The 20,099-nt window shown below is 32.7% G+C and overlaps 1 protein-coding gene across 4 annotated transcripts; it reads right to left on the bottom strand.

Moving 5' to 3' along the window:
• Nucleotides 1–159: 159 nt before the first annotated feature.
• LOC133673919 (uncharacterized) lies at nucleotides 160–4,802 on the bottom strand. Of its 4 annotated transcripts, none has more exons than XM_062094852.1 (5): nucleotides 4,432–4,802; nucleotides 3,868–3,984; nucleotides 3,685–3,755; nucleotides 2,352–2,594; nucleotides 160–217 (listed from the first exon to the last, which is right to left on the bottom strand). In XM_062094852.1, the coding sequence occupies exons 1-5, from the start codon at nucleotides 4,612–4,614 to the stop codon at nucleotides 175–177; spliced, it is 657 nt and encodes a 218-aa protein (XP_061950836.1). In that variant the 5' UTR covers nucleotides 4,615–4,802; the 3' UTR covers nucleotides 160–174. The 4 variants fall into 4 exon arrangements, with proteins under 4 accessions (XP_061950836.1, XP_061950837.1, XP_061950839.1 ...); XM_062094853.1 differs by lacking the exon at nucleotides 160–217 and adding an exon at nucleotides 1,364–1,848; XM_062094855.1 differs by lacking the exon at nucleotides 160–217 and adding an exon at nucleotides 1,364–1,920 and having other exon boundaries at nucleotides 4,432–4,801.
• Nucleotides 4,803–20,099: the final 15,297 nt, after the last annotated feature.

Here is a 20,099-nt window from a genome sequence, read left to right as displayed (position 1 = left end):
AAAGATGCACGGGTAGAAAAAGTTTTACTCTTTTTTTCTGTCATGCTAGCTAGCGATGGCTGTAAATTTTGGCCTCATTATGCCCACTGACATTGATTGCGCTGTAAGTAAGATTGATTCGTACTTCAGCCACTGTATAAGCATTTCCTCGTCCCAAAGGAGTGCTACGGAACTCTAAACAAACTTCGCAAGTACCGTCAGCCGAATAACAGATTGGCTATTTGACCCAAAAAAAAACGAATAATTCAGGCAATTCGTATATAAAATTAAAAAAATATATATATGAAATAACATGGTAACAAAAACAAATTAATAAAATATAAACATTAATGAATGAATTGATGTATCTTTTATTCGGACGGAGTTTGGTGGAAGCTGCTGGCTTTTATTCAATTTGTGCTCAAAACAATTTATCAGAGCTTGTTATGAAAGCTTCTTTAATGCAGCCACCTGTTATATCAACTACATGCATAAAAAGTCAAGCTATTTTAATGCAGCCACCTGTTCTATAAAATTTCTTGTGGTCTCCTTAAACACAATTCAAGAATCAACAGAGAGGAAAGGGAGCCTTTGAGTCTGTTTGTGTTAAAATTTCACTTTAACTTGTCGTGGGAAGCGTGAGATCTTTTGAAACGTTGTTATCATGCAATTTGTTTTTAATAACTATGCTAATTTTTTTTAAAAAAAGAAACCAAAAAACACCAGGAAGAACAGAATGCCCTGATCCTGAACTCTATCAAGGACTTGAGGTGCCGTACTTTTTCTTTCTTTCAAGAGGGTATAGCGAGTGATCTCATCTCAAGAATAAAGATCGGTCTAAAACTAAATGATTGTGTAAGCTGGTTGTATTATATATGGGGTGGTAATTGATTGTAGGAATCTATTTTTTCTAGAAATATTGTGTTCATGTGCGAAGGGAAAGGAAGGAGCTGACGAGGCTAGTGGAGCAATTTCAGAAAGTTGCTGCTAATGTGTTGGTTCCTATGTCTGGAACTCAACGCCAAACCACAAGACCCATAGAGCATTGGTCACATTCAAAAAGTTTACCAATAATAGGAAAGCAGAATTGATGCATCAGAAAATTGAGAAATTAGCAGTTAATAAGAAGAAAGGGAAAGAGAGAAAATCTCTTCTGGTTTGAGTTTTGAAGTGCTCTCCTACCTTTTTTTTTTCCCCAATTTTGTAAGACTTTATGAAGTAAGATAACTATGATTTTCATATTGAATGCTGCTAATGAGTTGACATGAAAATAACACTACTTGATTCAAACTTGGCCATGAGCAATCACAATTTCAAACCATCTTATAAGTATTAAATTTTTAGCTTGATGTGAAAGAATCAGAATTCCAATTTGTGGAAGATATGATACAATCATGTAAGATTACTTATGATTGTTTACTGGAATCAGGAACTATCCCCTGCACATTCATTAACAATCAGCATGGCTCACTCTCTCATGCACTCAAAACCTGTTTTACCTGATGCAACGCAGTGGCAAATTTGAAAACAGTACACAATACAGACCATTCTTTCACCAAAGCCACAAGATATTTCCATTGCAGATCAGATAATCAAACAGTACCAGTTTCCAGAGTCTTTATTGACCAGTGAAACTTTACATTCATCTGATCCAAAATGTATTGTGGCCTGATATGGAAAAACAGTCTGAATCATGCTTATTCACCGCTTGTCTGTCACATGTATTGCCCGTGCACGGGCATTTAAATTATGACTACCACATTGTTAGAAAAAGAGATAGCTCTGTGCTGTAAATGCTGAGGAAAAAATCTCCATGCTCTGCCATTAGTTTCTGTACATGGTCCGTGGATGAATACTTAGCCGTTCAATCTGGAAGGAAAGAGTAGTGATGTAGAACTTTAGGTCTGCATATTACCCCCTCAATGCTAGATCAAAGACTAACTTCATAGCCCAGCCAGAGGAAAAAGCAAGATCAGGTTATCAGTTATGACTTGGGAAAGCTCGGTAGGATTTAGCTAGCAATCTGTCTAGTGAAGTGATATTTCTTTCCAAGAAAAAATAAGACTGCTAACAATTAAATGTAAACCACTCCAAATTTTAAGCATAATTAAATGTTTCCTCTTCCAAATTCCCGAGCACATATTTTCATAAGTTATTGGCATCATCGGAGTTAAAATGGAAAAACAAGGAATGAACAAGAATTGGGAAATTTATCTACACTTAATTGTTTCCAGAAGTTCAAAAATATAAAGAATGTCGCATTGTATCAGCTGTCTAGAAAGCTTGCCTTTCTGAAGTTTAATGCAAAGAAATTTAAATGAAATTATTTCTAGAAACTTGTGACACATACAAATGGAAATTTCATTTCTCACCCTTTCCTCCTTTTCGAACTTAAAATAAAGTTGTCGTCGTCACTGTCATTGCTGATTTTCCTCTTGGCTTTAAGGTCTCCATTCTTTGATGACTGCTGCGGCTTTTGAGAACTCTCAGGTTTACTAGTGGATGGTTTGGTAGATTTAATGGGAGTTCCAAATCGTTGCATTTTTTGCTTTCTCTGTTTCTTCTCATGTGCCTTTTTGGCTCTCTCTGGGGATAGTAAGCCATGTTCCATCATCCTGCAGACTGAATTTTGTCACGCCTCTCAAACGAATTACAGCTGAATTTATTAGTTGTTAGTGAAAATGAAATGAACTTCGCGGTAGCATGAGATATCTAACGCAAGATATCCAGCCGAGGTGGAAAGGAAGATCATTTTAGTATAATTGTGTTCTTTGTATGTGTAAGATGCTTTGTTACCCCCACATGTCTAGATTTTCTTTAAAGGTACTGACATCTTTTCTTGGTCGTATTTTTCCTCAAAAAAACGAAGTCCAAGAAATCATCGCAAAGGAAAGTAAAATACTCATGGAGTAAGACAAAGTCGACACGAGAGAGGATAACATTACCAGAGTCTGAGAAACAAACTATTCCCCTAACAGCAGTTACCACAAGAAAGTAGGTTCAAATGCTCTACTCACCGTGTACAGTTGAAATATTGAAAGAAGCAGGCCTAGGTAATTCACCTTTTAGCATTTAGGTTACCAGTCTTTTTCGACATATCTCAGTTTATTTCCAGCAGACTTCCATTCGAAGAGGGGATTACAAGCTCATGGGTGCAGAACTTCCAGCGAGGTATTACAATTCAGTACAGCAATGTAGGCTTATAGTGCATCTAAACACTTTATTGCACACATTTATTAATTGTATTGACGTAGAAATGCTTTCTTTGAAGAACATCACCAGCCTTTAATTAGCTGGGAGTCAAAGTTATGAAGTTTATTGTAGGAAATCAAAATACCTTGACACAGTACTCCTTTTTATTGATTCAAGACCTTGCACTAACAGAAAGGGATTCCTATGTGCTAATATGCATGCCAACTAAATGTTGCGTAATCCCAACAAAGGCTATGAAACAAATTAACTGAACAACCAAGGTCCTATGAACACTTTAACCAAGGACGAGAACTGCTTACTTAAGACGAATAGAGGAACCAGAACGGGAAGGTTAAAAATCCCAATGAAACTGAGCAATACAACAAAAGATCGCAATGAGCACCAGGGTCAAGCTCAGGCCTCACTCCAACTTCGGTCAAGCACAAAATTAGAACAGCAACGGGATTTTAAGAAATTCATTTAGAATTAAGTGGTTGATGAGGGGAAACTCACCAAAATTCTGCCATTTCACTAGTTGGAATCTGTTTAGACAAAGACTCGTAGAATATCCTAAGTGGTTCTCTCTGTCGAAAGAAATCGGCAGCAAACATAAGAATTAAAGACACTTTCCACATAAAAATTATAATCAGATTATCCAAACCAACAGCTCAAAATTAAAAAATTTCAAAGCCAAACCTCTTCAGGAGGATCATATCTCTGGCCTGGCAAGGAGTATACTTTCTTCTGTCTCACTCTAGTGGTAGTGGTTGTCGTCGTAGTTTTTGACGAACTCGGTGCTGATTTTGATTTTACCTTGGGATTCAAACAAAATAGTAAACAGAACAAAAGATGAGATATCAGAACCAAACCGATCAAGAACCCAGGAAAAACTAATATCCCAAAAATTAACCAATTCACTGCAGATTAATAAAAAAAAAAAAACAACACAGAAAACACCATATTCACACAAATCAATCCATTTCAGTTTCTATATACACAATCAACTAACCAGATCAAGCAATAAACCCATATCATGCAATTAACTGAAAACATCCTTAAGAACCTCAAAACGCACATTCCACATTCCATTACATAAAAAGTAAACCAACGAAAACCCAGATGCAAAAGCTCACCAAATTGTGAAACCAATAATAAAAATAGCCACTTTATGATAACAACATAGCAGAAATGAAAATCTCAATAAACACACAATAAAAGATAAAAATAAAAACAATTCGTGAGATGGGGTAGCTTAATTACCTCAGTTTTAGTTACAACTGAGATAGATTTATCCTTTGAATCAACAACAGATTGTTGTTGTTGTTTGTTTGAGCTCTCAATTTTCTTAGCTTTCATCGAAGATTCAGTCTTTCCTTTGGAACCATCAAAATTACTACTGCTTGGCTTCACTTTCACCACGTTTTGATTGCTTTCTGTTGCCATTTCTATCTGTCTGTCAATCAATCACTACTTCTTCTTTATCCTTTTTTTGGTCTTTGCTTTCGATCTTAACAATCAAGAACCTTTGAAACTCAGAATTACCATAAAAAAGAAAATTACAAATTAAAGACAAAATTAGGTAGATAAAGAAAAACGTGTGAAGTTTGCCGTTTATTGCCTTTTTATAAAACTGTTTTTTTGTTTTTTTTTTTTTGTTTCTTTAAGGTTGTTCTGTAGATAAAATAAACCGAATTTATGCATTTGTCCCTGTTGATTATGACGTGGATGAGATTAACGGATGGTTGTGAAGGTTAAAATAGTCATTCGAAAAGTCGCCGGTTTATTGGTAAGGTTATGGTACGGGTGATGTCATTGTAAGAGTGGGCGGTAATTTGGAATGTTATCAAAACGGTGTCATAATGGGAAGAAAGATGTAATCCGACGGTTATCAGACGGAGAGCTCACAGATTTATTGCGAGAGTGTTTGCTTTAGAGTTTTGATGATGTTAGAAGTAAGAATCTTTTTTACACTGATTTTCACGTCAGTACAGTTACAACACGTGCTTCACTTACTTTCAAGCATTCATTTTTTTCTTGAGACCTGTAAAATATGCAAGAAAAAAGCAAGTATTTTATTTTGTTTATTATTGTAGATAACAAGATTTTCATCGCATGAGTGTGTTTCTTTGCCACCTCTAACATGCAGTCAACCATGATTATGCTGGAATGCTGTAAGAGATGTTAAGGGACAAATTCATCAGCGTAAAATCGGATGCAAACAAGCTTCAACATGTCTCTTCTTCATCATTTAATTCTCCAAGCTTAGGTATTAATATGAGTGAAAACTGGCTGCAACTGTCCTTGATGATGTTGCTGGGACTACAAATTTGCGTCTATGGAAAGAGATGGCAACACTGATCCAGTCAGAGGAGGGATAAGGCGATAAGCCATGGAAGCAGCAAGGTATCGTGTGCAGAAATAGAGATTTTAGGATCCGGCAAACCAGATGCTTTAATCACCTCAAGCCTAGAGTAATGAGCAACAATCGGAGTCCGTCGATATTAATTCATCAATAGATATTTTACTGACAGGTTTACGGACAAAAATAATCCATCGAAAAAACTCTTGTCTGTAATTTTTGTTACGTCGGTGAGTCCATTAGAAATAAATTTACCGATGGATTTAAAAACGGATAAAACGCACCAAAAAAACTTACCTGCTTCATTCCATCGGTATTTTTCTCGGGAAGTTTGTCATATAACCAACGAAATACCGTATGCAATTCCGTTGGTGTTTTTATCTGTCTGTCGATAAATATAATATATCTCCGATAGAATATCATCTGTAATTCCTTTATAGAGTTAACAATAGTAGTGGCATTTGCAGTGATGTTTTTCTAACTCTCTGAAATATTTTGATGGATGTGGTCCATCGGTAACCTCGTCATTAATATTTTAAAATATTTTAATACACACACACACACACACACACACATATATATATATATATATATATATTGAACAGAAGTAGAAAAATAAAAATCAAGTATTTATTATAAATTTAAATATTTGTACGTTCAAATACAATAAATCTAAAATAGAGGTGGCGTTGAAGGAGAAGAAAATTGGTCGTTGTTGGGACCGTGGGGCCAATAAGGAGGAGCATATAGACCACCCATATGTGATCTCATCTCCATTACAACTCGATGGAGTTTTTTGTAATCTGCATTGGGTTGTCTATATTTTTCATCAAGATTGGTTATCCGATTTTGTACTTGTTGGTCTAAAATCACCTCAAACTCGGGAGTTTGAGTGCTCGGAATCAATTGAGAGTATTCAACGGTCAAAACTTTATGGGTCGTCCGCAAGTTCTCAGCCGTAGTGTTACAGAATTTGTACACTAGATTTTTATCAGGCTCACCGAATGAGTCGAAGAGTAGTTTTTGTATCTCTCAATCAAACGGTTGTTATATGTATCCTAGAAAGAAAAAATAAATTCATTAAATTGAAGAAAATTATAACTTAATAAAAAAATAGTTGAAAACCAACATACCACAAAGTGTTGAGCTCGACTATCCACAAACTGATGCACCCCTTTTTGGTGGTCATCACTCTGCACATGCATTTCAATAAAAAGCTGCTTCGAGCTTGGCTCGCGTCTAAAAACCGTAGCCTGCAAGATAAAGATATTATTGATTAAACATATTTATAAAAAATAACAAATAAAAAATGGAAGAAATAAAAAAATCTTGTCATCCATTTCGCATACGAAACGACTGGAATAGAGTCGTTGGTGTGCGTGATAAAGGAATCGTGAACACGCTGGTGTCAGTTCTCCACACCGGACTGTGATCGTCAAGTGAAACGCGGGGATGTCACGTGTTGAATGTAGTCTGCCCATACAACCTCCGAGATATATAGCAGTCTGAAATTCTTCCAAATTGCAACATCATTCTAAGCTGGAAGCTTGCTTTCTCTCGCATATTTTTATTCTTTCTTTTGCACCTCATACCAAAAATCACGCAACCTATATGTTACTAATAAATTATCTGTTAGTAAATAAAAAATAAAATTTTAATATTTGGAATAAAAAAAATTATCCTGATTTTGATTTTACTTAGTTGCAGCGTGATTCTTCCAAACCCTCCTTGCAATATTATTATCAGCTCTCTCTCATTCAAATTTTTCCTTGCAGTAAAAAACATTTCAAGTAATTTCAATAAACTAACCAAATTAACATAATAAAAAATATTTAATTTAATATTAACCTTAAACCTTGAAACCATGCGTCGACTGACTTGCGGTTTCCATTCAGCATGTTTGGAAATCTAGCTTCATTGAAATAATGAAATTTACATTAACGATTTAAAGGTCGATGTTATTATTTTTGCAACCTCAATGTTTGTAAGCTTGAAATTGCAATTTGTTAAATAAAATTATTTTAAAAAAATTATTAAACATGTTGTTATGAAAGCAAATCAAACTTACATTGAAATGTCATCCTACCATTGGGCCTTGTACTTACAGGTAAACGAATCTCGTTGTGAAGGGACCCCCCTCAATATTGTGGCATTGCACTCGATGACCCCCTCGTCGTAAGTCGTTGCCTATGCCTCAGGTGCATGTTCTTGCTCGACACTTAATAACTTGTGGTCATCAACATTGCTGATTGAAAATTTCATCTAAATTAAAAAAATTCAAAATAATAATTAAAATTAATCCTACACATTTAATTGAAATTGAATAACAAAATTGGAAAACAAATAACTAAAATTCTTCAAAATAATGAAAAATTTATTTAAATAACAACTAAAAATTCAACAAAAATAATGACAAAAAAACACAATTAAAGAATAAAAAGAAATGAAAACTTCTTACATTTATGGCGTGCTTAGTGTCGGCTAAGAATTAAAAAATACAAAAAAATGAAAAGGGATTGTTAAAAAACCTGAAAAATAAAAAAATAAGGAGAAAAATGAAGAAAGACAACATACTTTAGGATGAGAACAAAAGATGATGCTTGATTTCGGCTCAATTCGTAAACAAATATAAGAGAGTGAAGAAGAAGAGAGAAAAAAAAAAGAGGATGAAAGAAGAAGAATGAAGAAGATGAAGCCTCGTCTACTATGCCCATAGTCTTTTATATTAGGTTTTACTGATAGAATATTAAATATTAATATCTTTAAAATTTCTATAGGTGATTCCACTTGTGAAGTCAAGTTGAAATTTTCAATTCGCACGAAAAAATTTCAGAAACCCCTCTAAATATTACTTGTGGCTTTTCATTACATCGGTAAAAAAGTAAACAATCAACAGCCAAAAAGAACATTAATTACTAGCACCTTGAAATTCTCATTTCATTAGTGATTTTGTTAGTAAAAAAACATTAATTATCGGCGCCTTGAGAAGTGAAAAGTTCTCATCACCACTAGAATATACTGACATAAATATTATGTTAGTATATTCATGTGTAATTAACACCATGAGTAGTGTCAGAGAGAAGTGAAACAATTCTCATCGCCACTAGAATATATCAACGGACACATTCTATCAGTATTTCCATCGATGTAAAATAGTGTCTGATGTCAGATTATATCTATCCATATCTATAATGTATTACATTATAGTTTATGGCATTACTAATTCGTGTTGTGCAAATTAATCAGAATTGTCTTCTTCTTCTTCAATTGACTCGTCCTCATCTCCATCACAATCTTCTACATTGATTTCTTCGTTATCATCATCTTTATCGACTTGTATATGTCCATTGAAGCTCAATACATCATTCAATTCCTCAGCATCAACATCAACAAAAATATTAACGATAATGTGAAAATTTGAATCTTCTTCCGAGTTATTAGATGGAGCAACTAGATATGGATCAACTAACTCAAGTTGAAAGGCATCATCTCCCATAGTTAATTCATTATCCCTATATTGAACAACATCGACATAAACCCTATATTTGGTTTTACTATGGATAACCAATTAACTCTTGAACGATCCTTTTTAAAGGAATGAATGTATGTGTAACAAATTTGTTGACATTGTTTGGCGAAAACAAAGACATTGTCAACATTTCAGACTCTAGCCTTTGAATTACTTTTGACCAAACCATGATAGGGATCTACTCTGATTCCTCTATCAGTGATGTCATACCAATAGAATTTGAATTAAAAAAAATCATATTTTGTTCATTATGATATTGCAATTCAATTGTCTCTTCTAACTTCTCATAATAGTCATTCCAAACTCATTAGAAGTTGATCTCTTAACACAAACCTCATTATTATACGTCTTTCTACCTTGCTTATATTCTTCAATATGAAATACATGTCCATTGATAAAATACTCGTTGTAGCACTTCACCTTTCTTTCAGGACTCAGACTTAGTAAAGACAAAATAACACTAGCATTCATTCCTAATTGATAAACCTGGTACATAAAGTACAATCATGAAAAATTAACAAGAAATGTGTAATAAAATTAAGTATCTCGAGAGATAAGAATAATTAAACAATACTTACATGTGTTTAATCTGATTATAATTTTAATGAAAAATTAAGTACGAGATAAGATAACTATGTGTTTATCTTAATTGTATTTTAGATAAATATCTTCCTCTCATAATATTTTTTGGTATGGGTCATCCAAGATAAGAGAATATTGAAAAGTTCCCACTCAAAGGCACTTCCTCATCATCATCATGCCTTGAAACGAGGTTGATTTTATTTTCAATTAAAGCTCAAAATAATACGTGATAAATGTTTACATATCTCCAACAATGTAGACCTCACATATCGAAATCTTAACATGCGCTTTGTTTATTACTTTTCTTTTAAGGTTGAATAAATACATAAATGGAATTAAACAGATGTTTTGAATTATGCAAAGAAAGATAAAAAAATAATAATTATGATGCATGTGTAAACCCTAACCTCTTGAACGGGCCTTTATCTTTTGCTTTAAATAGTAAATGTATAGGTAGATGCTCCATCGAGTTGAAAAACAATAGACGAAATATTATCTTAAGTTTGTGTATTGTTTGAACGATATTTGTTTGAGACCTCTCTTTGTGTTATGTCTGCAACTTGTTGAAGCATATATCTCTAAAAAAAATGACTAATCTTCATGAGTGCATCACATATCCTATTTGGAAATAAATCCTGGTAAGCTAATGGAATGAGTGTTTGCATAAACACGTGGCAATTATAGCTCTTCATTCCATACAATATGTAATCCACCAAATTCATTATCCTTGGTATGTTTGAAGCATATCCATGAGAAAAAAGATAGACTTTTAAGTCATTGGTAGACAAGTAATTGGTCATTCTTGTCTAAGACGAAGCTAGCTTTAGGTTTTACAACCCGTGACCCAACATAAACCACCTTCATATTTTTACGGTGATAAAACAAAGTTATATACATTCTAGCCTTAATGTTGTCTTTTGTCTTAACATTAAGGTTATGGTGGAGAAGATTGGTCTCTCAATAAGAAAGCTCCCAAAAAATATTTCACTTAACCCAATTGTGGGTCAAACCAAAACTAGAAAACTTCTACTTACTAATTGAAAACCAAACATATTGTCACCATACTCTAACATTATGTCATACAATTTCTCATCTTAAAGAAATGGCAGTGCAACATTCCTTTCAACTCTGCCAATAAAGAATCCTTCTTGTTATTTCTGTACTTGTGATCTGTTGGCAAGAACTGCAAGCGGCAGAAAAAAAAAAAAAAAAGAGGTTTTACTGTCATTTATTAATGTAAATGTCTTGTTATTTTCTATATAATATGGACATGCTAGTTTTCCATACATGCTCCAACCAGAAACCATTTCATAAGAAGAAAAATCATTGATAGTCCACATCAAAGTTACTTTCGTCAAAAAAAAAATTTCCTCGATACATCATAAACCAAAGTCTTGGATTACCACAAATACTTCATCTCATCAATCAATGGCCAAAGACAAATATCTATATTTTGACCTAGACTATTAGAACCAAGTATGACCGTAATAAAAAAAAAGAAGAAGAAGAATTTTGGCCTTATACACAACCCTGGTGGCAAGTTCTAAATTGTGAGTATCAGCAGCCAACAAGAATAAGTAGCAGCAAATGACCCGAATGGATTAAATCTGTTTATATATAACCCAAGACACACGTTTCTTGATTCCACATAAAACTAATGATGCACATTGTTAAAGTGTTTCGAGGCTTCACCATTAAAAGAGTGCATCATCACTTCATCCACCGCATCAAATGATTGGTGTCATGTCATGTGCTTAATAGTATTTGGTGACATAAATAATCTCTACAATCTAAGTGTGATTAGGAAGCATCTAAGTTTTCTGATTAGTACTTAAAACTGCATTTTTATCAAGGTTTTATATCATCATTTTGCACTTGAAGTTTCAATAACTCCTTAACTAGAGCATGTTTTATAATAACAAGTCTGATAATATAAGATAGCTTTAATTTATGGTAAATGCTCATTTTAAATGTAGGAATATCTCACAATTCAAATGATTGATAGATGTGATTAACTATTGAAAGTGAAAGGACAAAGAAAAAACTAAGCTTAGAAAAGAGATGCTGATTCAATTCAAATTAGAACACTGTTTAGTTATTGGGTCATATCTGGAGCTGTAGATCTTGGATTTTAGTTTGGTTTATATGGCTAGAAAGCTAAAAAAATAAGCCTACAATGTTCATGAAGAGTGGAAGACCCAAATCTGTCGTTTTCAAATTCAAAGCTTAGCTACAAAAGAGAAGTCAAAATTTGTCCTACAATCCAGCCCAAACACTGCTTAGAATTTTACCCATAGTTGGAGTTCTAGAAGAAAAAATGACGTCAAATTTGGTGAGTGGAAAGATAAGACAATTTCCAACAACTTTCATGCGGACCACCTACTCAAGTTCTAATATTAGCAATGACATTTCATCCAGACAAGAGCTTGAGGGCTATCCACCACGTCCACAAGAAGCACTACTCAGTATTTTAGCCATATCTCGATTTGTAGTGATCCAAATGCTCTGAAATTTTAGGGGTTGAAAAAGGAGATAATTTCCAACTTTTATGAATAACACTTTGCCAAATTCTGATTGCATCAATGTCATTTCATCCAGTCAAAATGTTTGTATTGTCCACCAAGTCCACTAAATCAATAGTTGGCCACTACATCAATAATCAATTACCAAATGAATAGTTTTGAATTTTAGCCTATAAAAGGAGGCATTTGCCATTCATTTAGGCATCTTGGTTTTCAGATCAAGATCATTTTCTTGCTTGCTCTCTCTTTGTAATGTTCAAGTTTTATTTCATGTTATATTTTCATTAATCTCTTGTTTATGCTTTTCATTTCATTTACTACTCTTAGTTAATTTATATCATAATTATGTTTTTATCTTGTTTATATATGTTCTTCTTCTTCATTATGTCTAGCTAAGTTAATTATGTCAAGGTGAAAAAGTTTCATTAATGGTGTAAAAATATGTATAATATAAACTCAACATGGACTTCAATGTATATATCCAATAAAGTTTGTTATTAATATGTCTTATCTTTTTATCTTGTCAATTCTTAATACCTTGCTTGTTAAATGGTTAATCTAGATTTGTGTTGTATAACACTTGGTATAATAAATGTTTGATTCTTCAAGTCTTCGGTCGACATCGTTGTTATGAGAGGAACTTGATTTGTTGTTAACATAAGTTAGCATCATGAATTCCTGACAATATTTAAAAGTATGGTGTTACTAAAATAAGATAATTATTACGATCATGTTAAAAATTTATAATAAACTATTAAGGATAAATCATCCGATTGGAACCTCCTTTGTGTGTGGTTTCCAGTTGAGTAATAAAAAGAGTTTATACTATACTTACTTCTAATACCATTAGTGGATCATCTAACCTTGACATCTATTTTTATTATTGTTTAATCCTCATATTAATCTCACATCTCAAAGATCTATTTAACTCTTTGTTACATTATATATATATATATATAGTTGACCTCCATGTGGATCGACCCCAGTCTTACCGGATTATTTATTACTTTGACACTCCTGCACTTGGGATAAAACATCAACTCTTTGATCATGTCATTTTCTGTATGCAAAAAGAGTCATTCCACTACCAGTTCTGAGTTTATAACGAGAATGTCCACATGTTCTACACTCGGTCGACTTTGTAATTTTAAAGTAGTACAACATGTAAAAGTTTGGACACTTGTCAATTTTTCTAGTATTCTAGACTGAGGGGTTTCATTATGGACTTAGCAGTATAGAAGTTATCTTTCAGCCTATTCCCTTCAAGTAAAATGTTTTTCGCCCATTCTACAATTTTGTCATAACCGGCTTCACTCAACCTATGATCCGACTTGATGATGAACACATATGCAACCATAGTTTTAAAACCCGGACCGGCCTGGCGGGTTGACCCGGAACCCAGCCACCCAGGCCTGGGACCGATCCGAGTCTAAGTAAAAACCTGTCGGGGAGTTGGCCTGGTGAAACCCAGTCAACCCGGCGGGTCAACCTGGAACCCGGACGACCCGGGTAAACCCGACTGAGGCCCGACCTCTTTTTTATATATATACATGGATGCAAAACGGCATAGTTTTTTACTCTCATTTTCTATTTCTATATTTTCTCATAAACCAAACTGAGGATATCAAACAGAGCAGAGGATATCAAAGTAAATCAGGAAACATTTAAGTACCAATCATTTAATAAAAAGATATCTTCGCACTAAGAGAAAGAAATTGTAAAGCCCTTAAATTTCAATTCAAAGAAAACGAAGAGAAGAAAAAATCATAATTTTAAAGAGGTGTGAAAAACATATAAAATCTCTTTTTGAGCATCAAAAACTCTGTTTCTTATGACAAAATCATTTTCTTGGAATATCTAAGAAGATATTGCCCTTCCAGGTTCGCTCACAACGTTTCTATCATTCATGTATCCACTCAACCAGAGAGCTCACCTTAGCTGCCATATTCACACACAAAAAAAAGCTCTTTTTCTTCTTCTTCACAATAGCAGCAACAGCTAGAGAGACAAAGGGAGAATGGGTGATCCATGTATATGAGAGGGGAGTTGGAATATAAATGAAGGGATAGATATATGCCACGTTATGAAAAGTTAGAAAAGTCGTTAGTGTTGATTATTACTGTGTGAATTTTGAATTTCCCAATACTCCTTTCATTCATTGTTTCATTAATTGTTTTAATTTAATTTAATTAAAGTGGTATGTGGATGGAGCTGAGGAGGAGAATTCAAAGAAAGGGAGGCCCCTAAATAAATGTTAGCATTTAATGCTTTGACTTAATACTGACATACTATGTGAGGTTTTGTGAAGGGTGGGGATGCCTTCTATAGACCTTTGGTTCAGTAAATGGCAGACAAAAAGAATAAGCTTTGAACTTTATTTGAATTTTGCAAGTTTTAAATCAGTTTGGCTTTTTTTTTTACCCGGGTCAACCCATCTAACCCGTGACCCAATCATTAGACCAGGTCGACCACCAAGTCGGGTTTCAAAACTATGTGTGCAACGACTAATAATTTATTGTGATTTATACAACCATTTCATAATGGTTCATCAGAATCTTTCAAAATATAAAAAAAATCCTAGTAGTGTCTGCATTAGGTTCTTCATCTATAAATGGACATTGATCGGCATGACCTTAATTCATTCTCATCGCATCAATAACCATATTTCTATAAGGATTACTATTGTCATTTACAACTTTATGCACGTTGCTAGCACTACAAACTGACTCAACCATCCTCTCTAATATGGTATCATGAGGAGTATATGGTTCTTTATATGCATACCAATACAAGTATTTCTTTATGAACCTTTTTTGTAGAATATGCATTATTACAATATCTGGATTGATAATTTTTGTATTCTTACATCTCTTGCATGGACATCTAATACTGTCTCCACTAATATTTCTCGAATTAGATAGTGCGTAATTAATAAAACCTTAAACCCCATTACAATAATACATCATTCGCAACTCTTAGGGTGAATATCGATACATCCATAAACAATCATCCATTACTTATATCAAACCTATTTAAATAATTGGGATTTATAGCTTTTGTAGTTATTGACCAAACAAAATGAAAAAAAAAATTCAGACTTTTAGATCAAACCTAGATCTTTGTTTAATGATTAAAAATGACTCTTCAGTCAATCTTTAATCAAAGGGGGTTTGCCCATTTTGATTAAAGATTGAGATGAATTCAAAATTGTTTGAATTGTGTAATCGTCAATTACTGACATTGGTAAATGACCTAAAGCAATTTGATTATAATTCAATTTATGACGATTATAGGTAGAAAGTTCATATTCTTCAGTCATTGATAAACAATTAGTTGGACAATACTCAACACAGTTGCCATAAAATATACAGATTCCAAAATCTCATAATCTTGTATATCACTAATTACTTGACTGTTGGCGGGTCTCTTTATATGTGTTGTCCGGAAAAAGGAGGACTCAATGATTGTTCGTTCACTGAAACCAGAAGTAAAAATTTTGGTAGATAGGGATCTCATCAAAACTTCTTTCCAGGAATGGGCCAGACCCGGTCATTTCTCAAGAACAATAGCTAAAGGACCTGATACTGCCACTTGGATCTGGAACCTGCATGTTGATGCTCACGATTTCGATAGCCATACCAGTAATTTAGAAGAGATCTCCCAAGAAGTCTTTAGTGCTCATTTCGGCCAATTAAAAGGTCTAAGACGTCCCAACAAGCACTTGGTTATGATCACCCTTGTAGGCCTACTTGGGTAGTGAGCATTTATTTGTAAGAATCGAATTCCTTGCTATGGATGATTTCAACTTTTGAAATTTGAAAAAACAAATCCAGTCAATTTTTTATTCTATCAAATCATTCATATATGTGTAGATATGTATCAGATCTAGATTTTATAACATATAGAGATATAGATTTTTTTTATATGGATCCATTTGGTTTGTTTGATTTTTGCTTTAGCCAAATGATGAAAAATTATCATTTTCGGTTCCTTCGGAGGATGGATTTTTAAGAATTCACCTATGCCAATAACAAAAAAAAAAACCTGACTTGAATGATCTTGTATTAAGAGCTAAAATGGCTAAAGAAATGGGTCATATTTATTATGGAGAACCCGCATGGCCAAATGATCTTTTATATATTTTTCCAGTAGTAATTCTAGGTACTATTGCATGTAATGTAGGATTAGCGATTCTAGAACCATCAATGATTGGTGAACCTGCAGATCCATTTGCAACTCCTTTGGAAATATTGCCTGAATGGTATTTCTTTCTCGTATTTCAAATACTTCGTACAGCACCCAACCAAAAACTAAAGATACAACTAATTTTGATCAAACAGGCGAAGTGGCTTTGATAGGTTATTCACAACAATCAGACTTTCGTCGAGATATAATAAAGGGCTCCATACGAACACAAAGGCGTAAAATAGCTATTTTTGAAACTGTTTCAAGCAAATTTGCATTCTCTTCCTTCTAGCTCTTTGTTTATGTTTATTTTGATCAAAAGATAAACCTTTTGTTGGATTTTTAGTCATTATATTTATTCAAAGTGATGACCAATAGCGAAGGATTTGAACCAATTTTTCTAGATGGATGGGGTACGGTATTAGTCCCTCTAACAGATAATTTAAATTTGAGGGACTCTTCTTGTTGGATGAAATGATAAAGGAATACCCCGAAACACATCTACAAAAGTTTCGTATCGAAATCCAAAAAGAAACGATCCAATTGATCAAGATGCACAACGCAAATAATGATGACAACATATATTAATTAGCTATGTTAAATAAATAAATTTACAAAAATATTGGTTTAGCTAAATCTTATTCAATCTATTTTAATAGTTCTCTTAATTCATTATCAATTATATATCTACATAAACTCAAATTTCTACACATTTACCAAAAATTACAACTTGACAATAAAATTAACAAAATATAAAATGAACTCATTAAATAAGCAATTATTTATTTTATCACAAAACACCAAATTCAAAAATTCAACATAAGTTTCATTAATTTACAAACAAATACAATTTTACAAAATCTAAAACAAACTATAACATGTATAAATCATAAATCCATACAACAAAATTGTATTAGAAAAAAACTATAAAACAAGTAAACACCCAAATAAAATACATATACTACAAAAATATGCAAAAAAAATTAACATTTAAAAATTGTGTTCAAATTAAAAAAAAAAAAAAAGAGGTAGATTTGCTTACTTAAGGTGCAAAATCCTCAATAAAATTTGAATTAAAACATGGATGCTGACAAACCGAGTGTTGTGGTAGTCAAATTTATTGTAGGGGGTTGAATTGTGTTGATATTGAGGGGGGAAGGGTGGTTGTTTGTTGTAGTAAAAAATGCGTAAGGAAGAAGGAGAAATGAGGGAGGGGAGGGGAGGGTCGATCATTAGGTCATAAATTAAATATTACTAATAGATTTACGACAAAATTATTTCATCAGGCATTCCATTGGTCATTCTATCAATAAAACGTGCCACATCACCGTATGATTTTCTTTTTTGAATCTCATTGTAATATCATTTGTAATTTCATCGGTATATACCAATAGATTATTTCTGTTAGTATATTTACAGATAAACTTTATTATCAGGTTAATTACATCGGTAAAGTCGTTGGTAAATGTTACATGTCATCATACTTTTCTGGTTTTTTTATTCCTTCTTTTCCTACTACAATTCTCTCAGTATATACCGAAAAAATATTTCCATCAGTGTTTACATTTATATTTGCCAAATTTTTAATAATGAACATATTCATAAAATATAGCTTCCATGATTTGTGGGGTTGTTTACTTCATGACATCTTGGATAAATGCACAACTTGCTTCTCTTCATGTGTTGAATGTAGTGTTGGAAGTAAAGCAGGTGTGGTATAAGATCAACACAGCAATGCAAGGTCAAAAACTCAAGAATAAAAAGAAGATTAAGAGGAAGCAACACTTTTATTAACTGTTTTTCTCTAAACTCTCTTAGTTATTCTTTCTCTTTTATACTTATTAATAATGCTCAATTACAAGCCTTTTATAGGCATAAAGTCCTAGACAATCAAGGAATTAAACTAATGCAAGGAAATTCTCATTTAGACATGAATTGTATTCTGTCAACTAAACTGGTCGATCATTTTTGAATTTTTCAAAATTTAAAATCTGGTTTACTTTTAATATCCCCCCTTAAACTTGATTTCTTCATAACTCCCATCACATCTCTCATTTTGATTATAAAAAAAACATCATATTTGAGCTTTGTAAATATATTTACGATTTAGTCTTGTGTCTTTACATACTTGACTTCAACTTTCTTGTTTGCAATGCGATCTCAGAAGTAATGAAATCTTATATCAATATGCTTACTTCTATCATAAAATACTGGATTCTTTGTTAATACAATGGTTGATGAGTTGTCCACATTTATTTCAGTAGACTTCTTTTATAGTATTTAAATTCCTTAAATAATCTCCTTAGCCATATAAAATGAAAAACACATGATGTAGTAGCTATATATTCAGCTTCATATGTTGAAAAAGTGACTATAGATTGCTTCTTTGAACTCCATGTGAATGTTGTGTCTCCCATATAGAAAATAAAACTCGTGGTGCTCTTTCTATAATCTATATCTATAGCCTAATCACTATCACTATAACCCACAAATTCAAAACTATTAGAATAACCATAGAATAAGCCAAAATCAACAGTACCTTTGATATACTGAAGAATTTGCTTTAAGACTTTGAAGTGTGTCATAATAAATGTCACTATAAACCTACTCACAAGTCTCACTCCAAAAAGACTATCTGAACAAATGCATGTCAAATATCTCAAACTTATAAAAGAAACCTATTTTCAATCCAAAACACCTAGAAAACATCCTAATAACCTCTAAACCAATCATTAACCTTAAAAAGAAAACCAATTTCTTCCCAAAATTAACTTGGAAACCAATTTCTTCATGATCTCATATCTTGTTTTTTATGCACTTTCAAGGTAAAAAAAAAAACCCACATCAAACTCTCTTCATCAAATGAAATCATTTAAAACAGAACGTTAATATTTTGGTGGCCAGAATAAAAGAAATGATATTTTTCTCTCTAAGCAGCCAGATCGCTGCTATTTTCTCTCTCATCTCACCCACTAAGAACAGAAAAATAATAAAAATGAAGTTTAGTATCAAAATAAATTTTTTAAAAAAATACAAAGGATCGGTTACCTTATAGCAAAAGAATACGGGGGACAAAAATATACTTCACAAATAAATTTGAACACGTCACCCACGTTACCTTTGTTTTGCACTTCAATCCTCTATCTTTTAAACCCTCATCCCAAAAAAAACATTCAATTCGGCTCTAATTTGAGCTCAATTGTGTTAAAATAAAGTTTGAAGATCAAATTGAAAATTTGTAAAAATCACATTATTATAATTAAGAATAAAATATGAGAGGATAAACAAAAATTCGTGTATGGTAAAAATATCACATCATTTAGCTTTATATATAATACAAAATAGGAGATGTTTGAAATATTTTTTACGCATTAATATACTGATAAGGCCGAAACCGATGAATTAACCAATGCTTGTCCATAATTAATTATAATGTTATCTATAATGCACATAGTAATTACAAGTTACTTTCAAGTTTGAAGTATGATTTATCAATTAATCATGCAAAACTAATTGCTATTGCTACCGTCATTAACCATTTACATGTGACGAGTTAATTATAAATATCATTTCCTAGTTTATTTACATCTGTGTTTAGCTTTACTAGGGTTTTTTTATTTATTTTATATCATGCTGCCACTGAGGAATTTCATTTACTGATAGATAAGAGGAAAATAAATATCCTATCCTTTTCCATGTTTTAGACAGGCATTGCTAGAAATAAAAGTTTCAAAAGTGGAACACAGCACAC

The sequence above is a fragment of the Populus nigra genome, chromosome 15, assembly GCF_951802175.1.
Source record: "Populus nigra chromosome 15, ddPopNigr1.1, whole genome shotgun sequence".
NCBI classification, from domain to species: Eukaryota; Viridiplantae; Streptophyta; class Magnoliopsida; order Malpighiales; family Salicaceae; genus Populus; species Populus nigra.
Note: the sequence above shows the minus strand (reverse complement) of the source record. Positions and strands in the feature narration are given on the sequence as shown.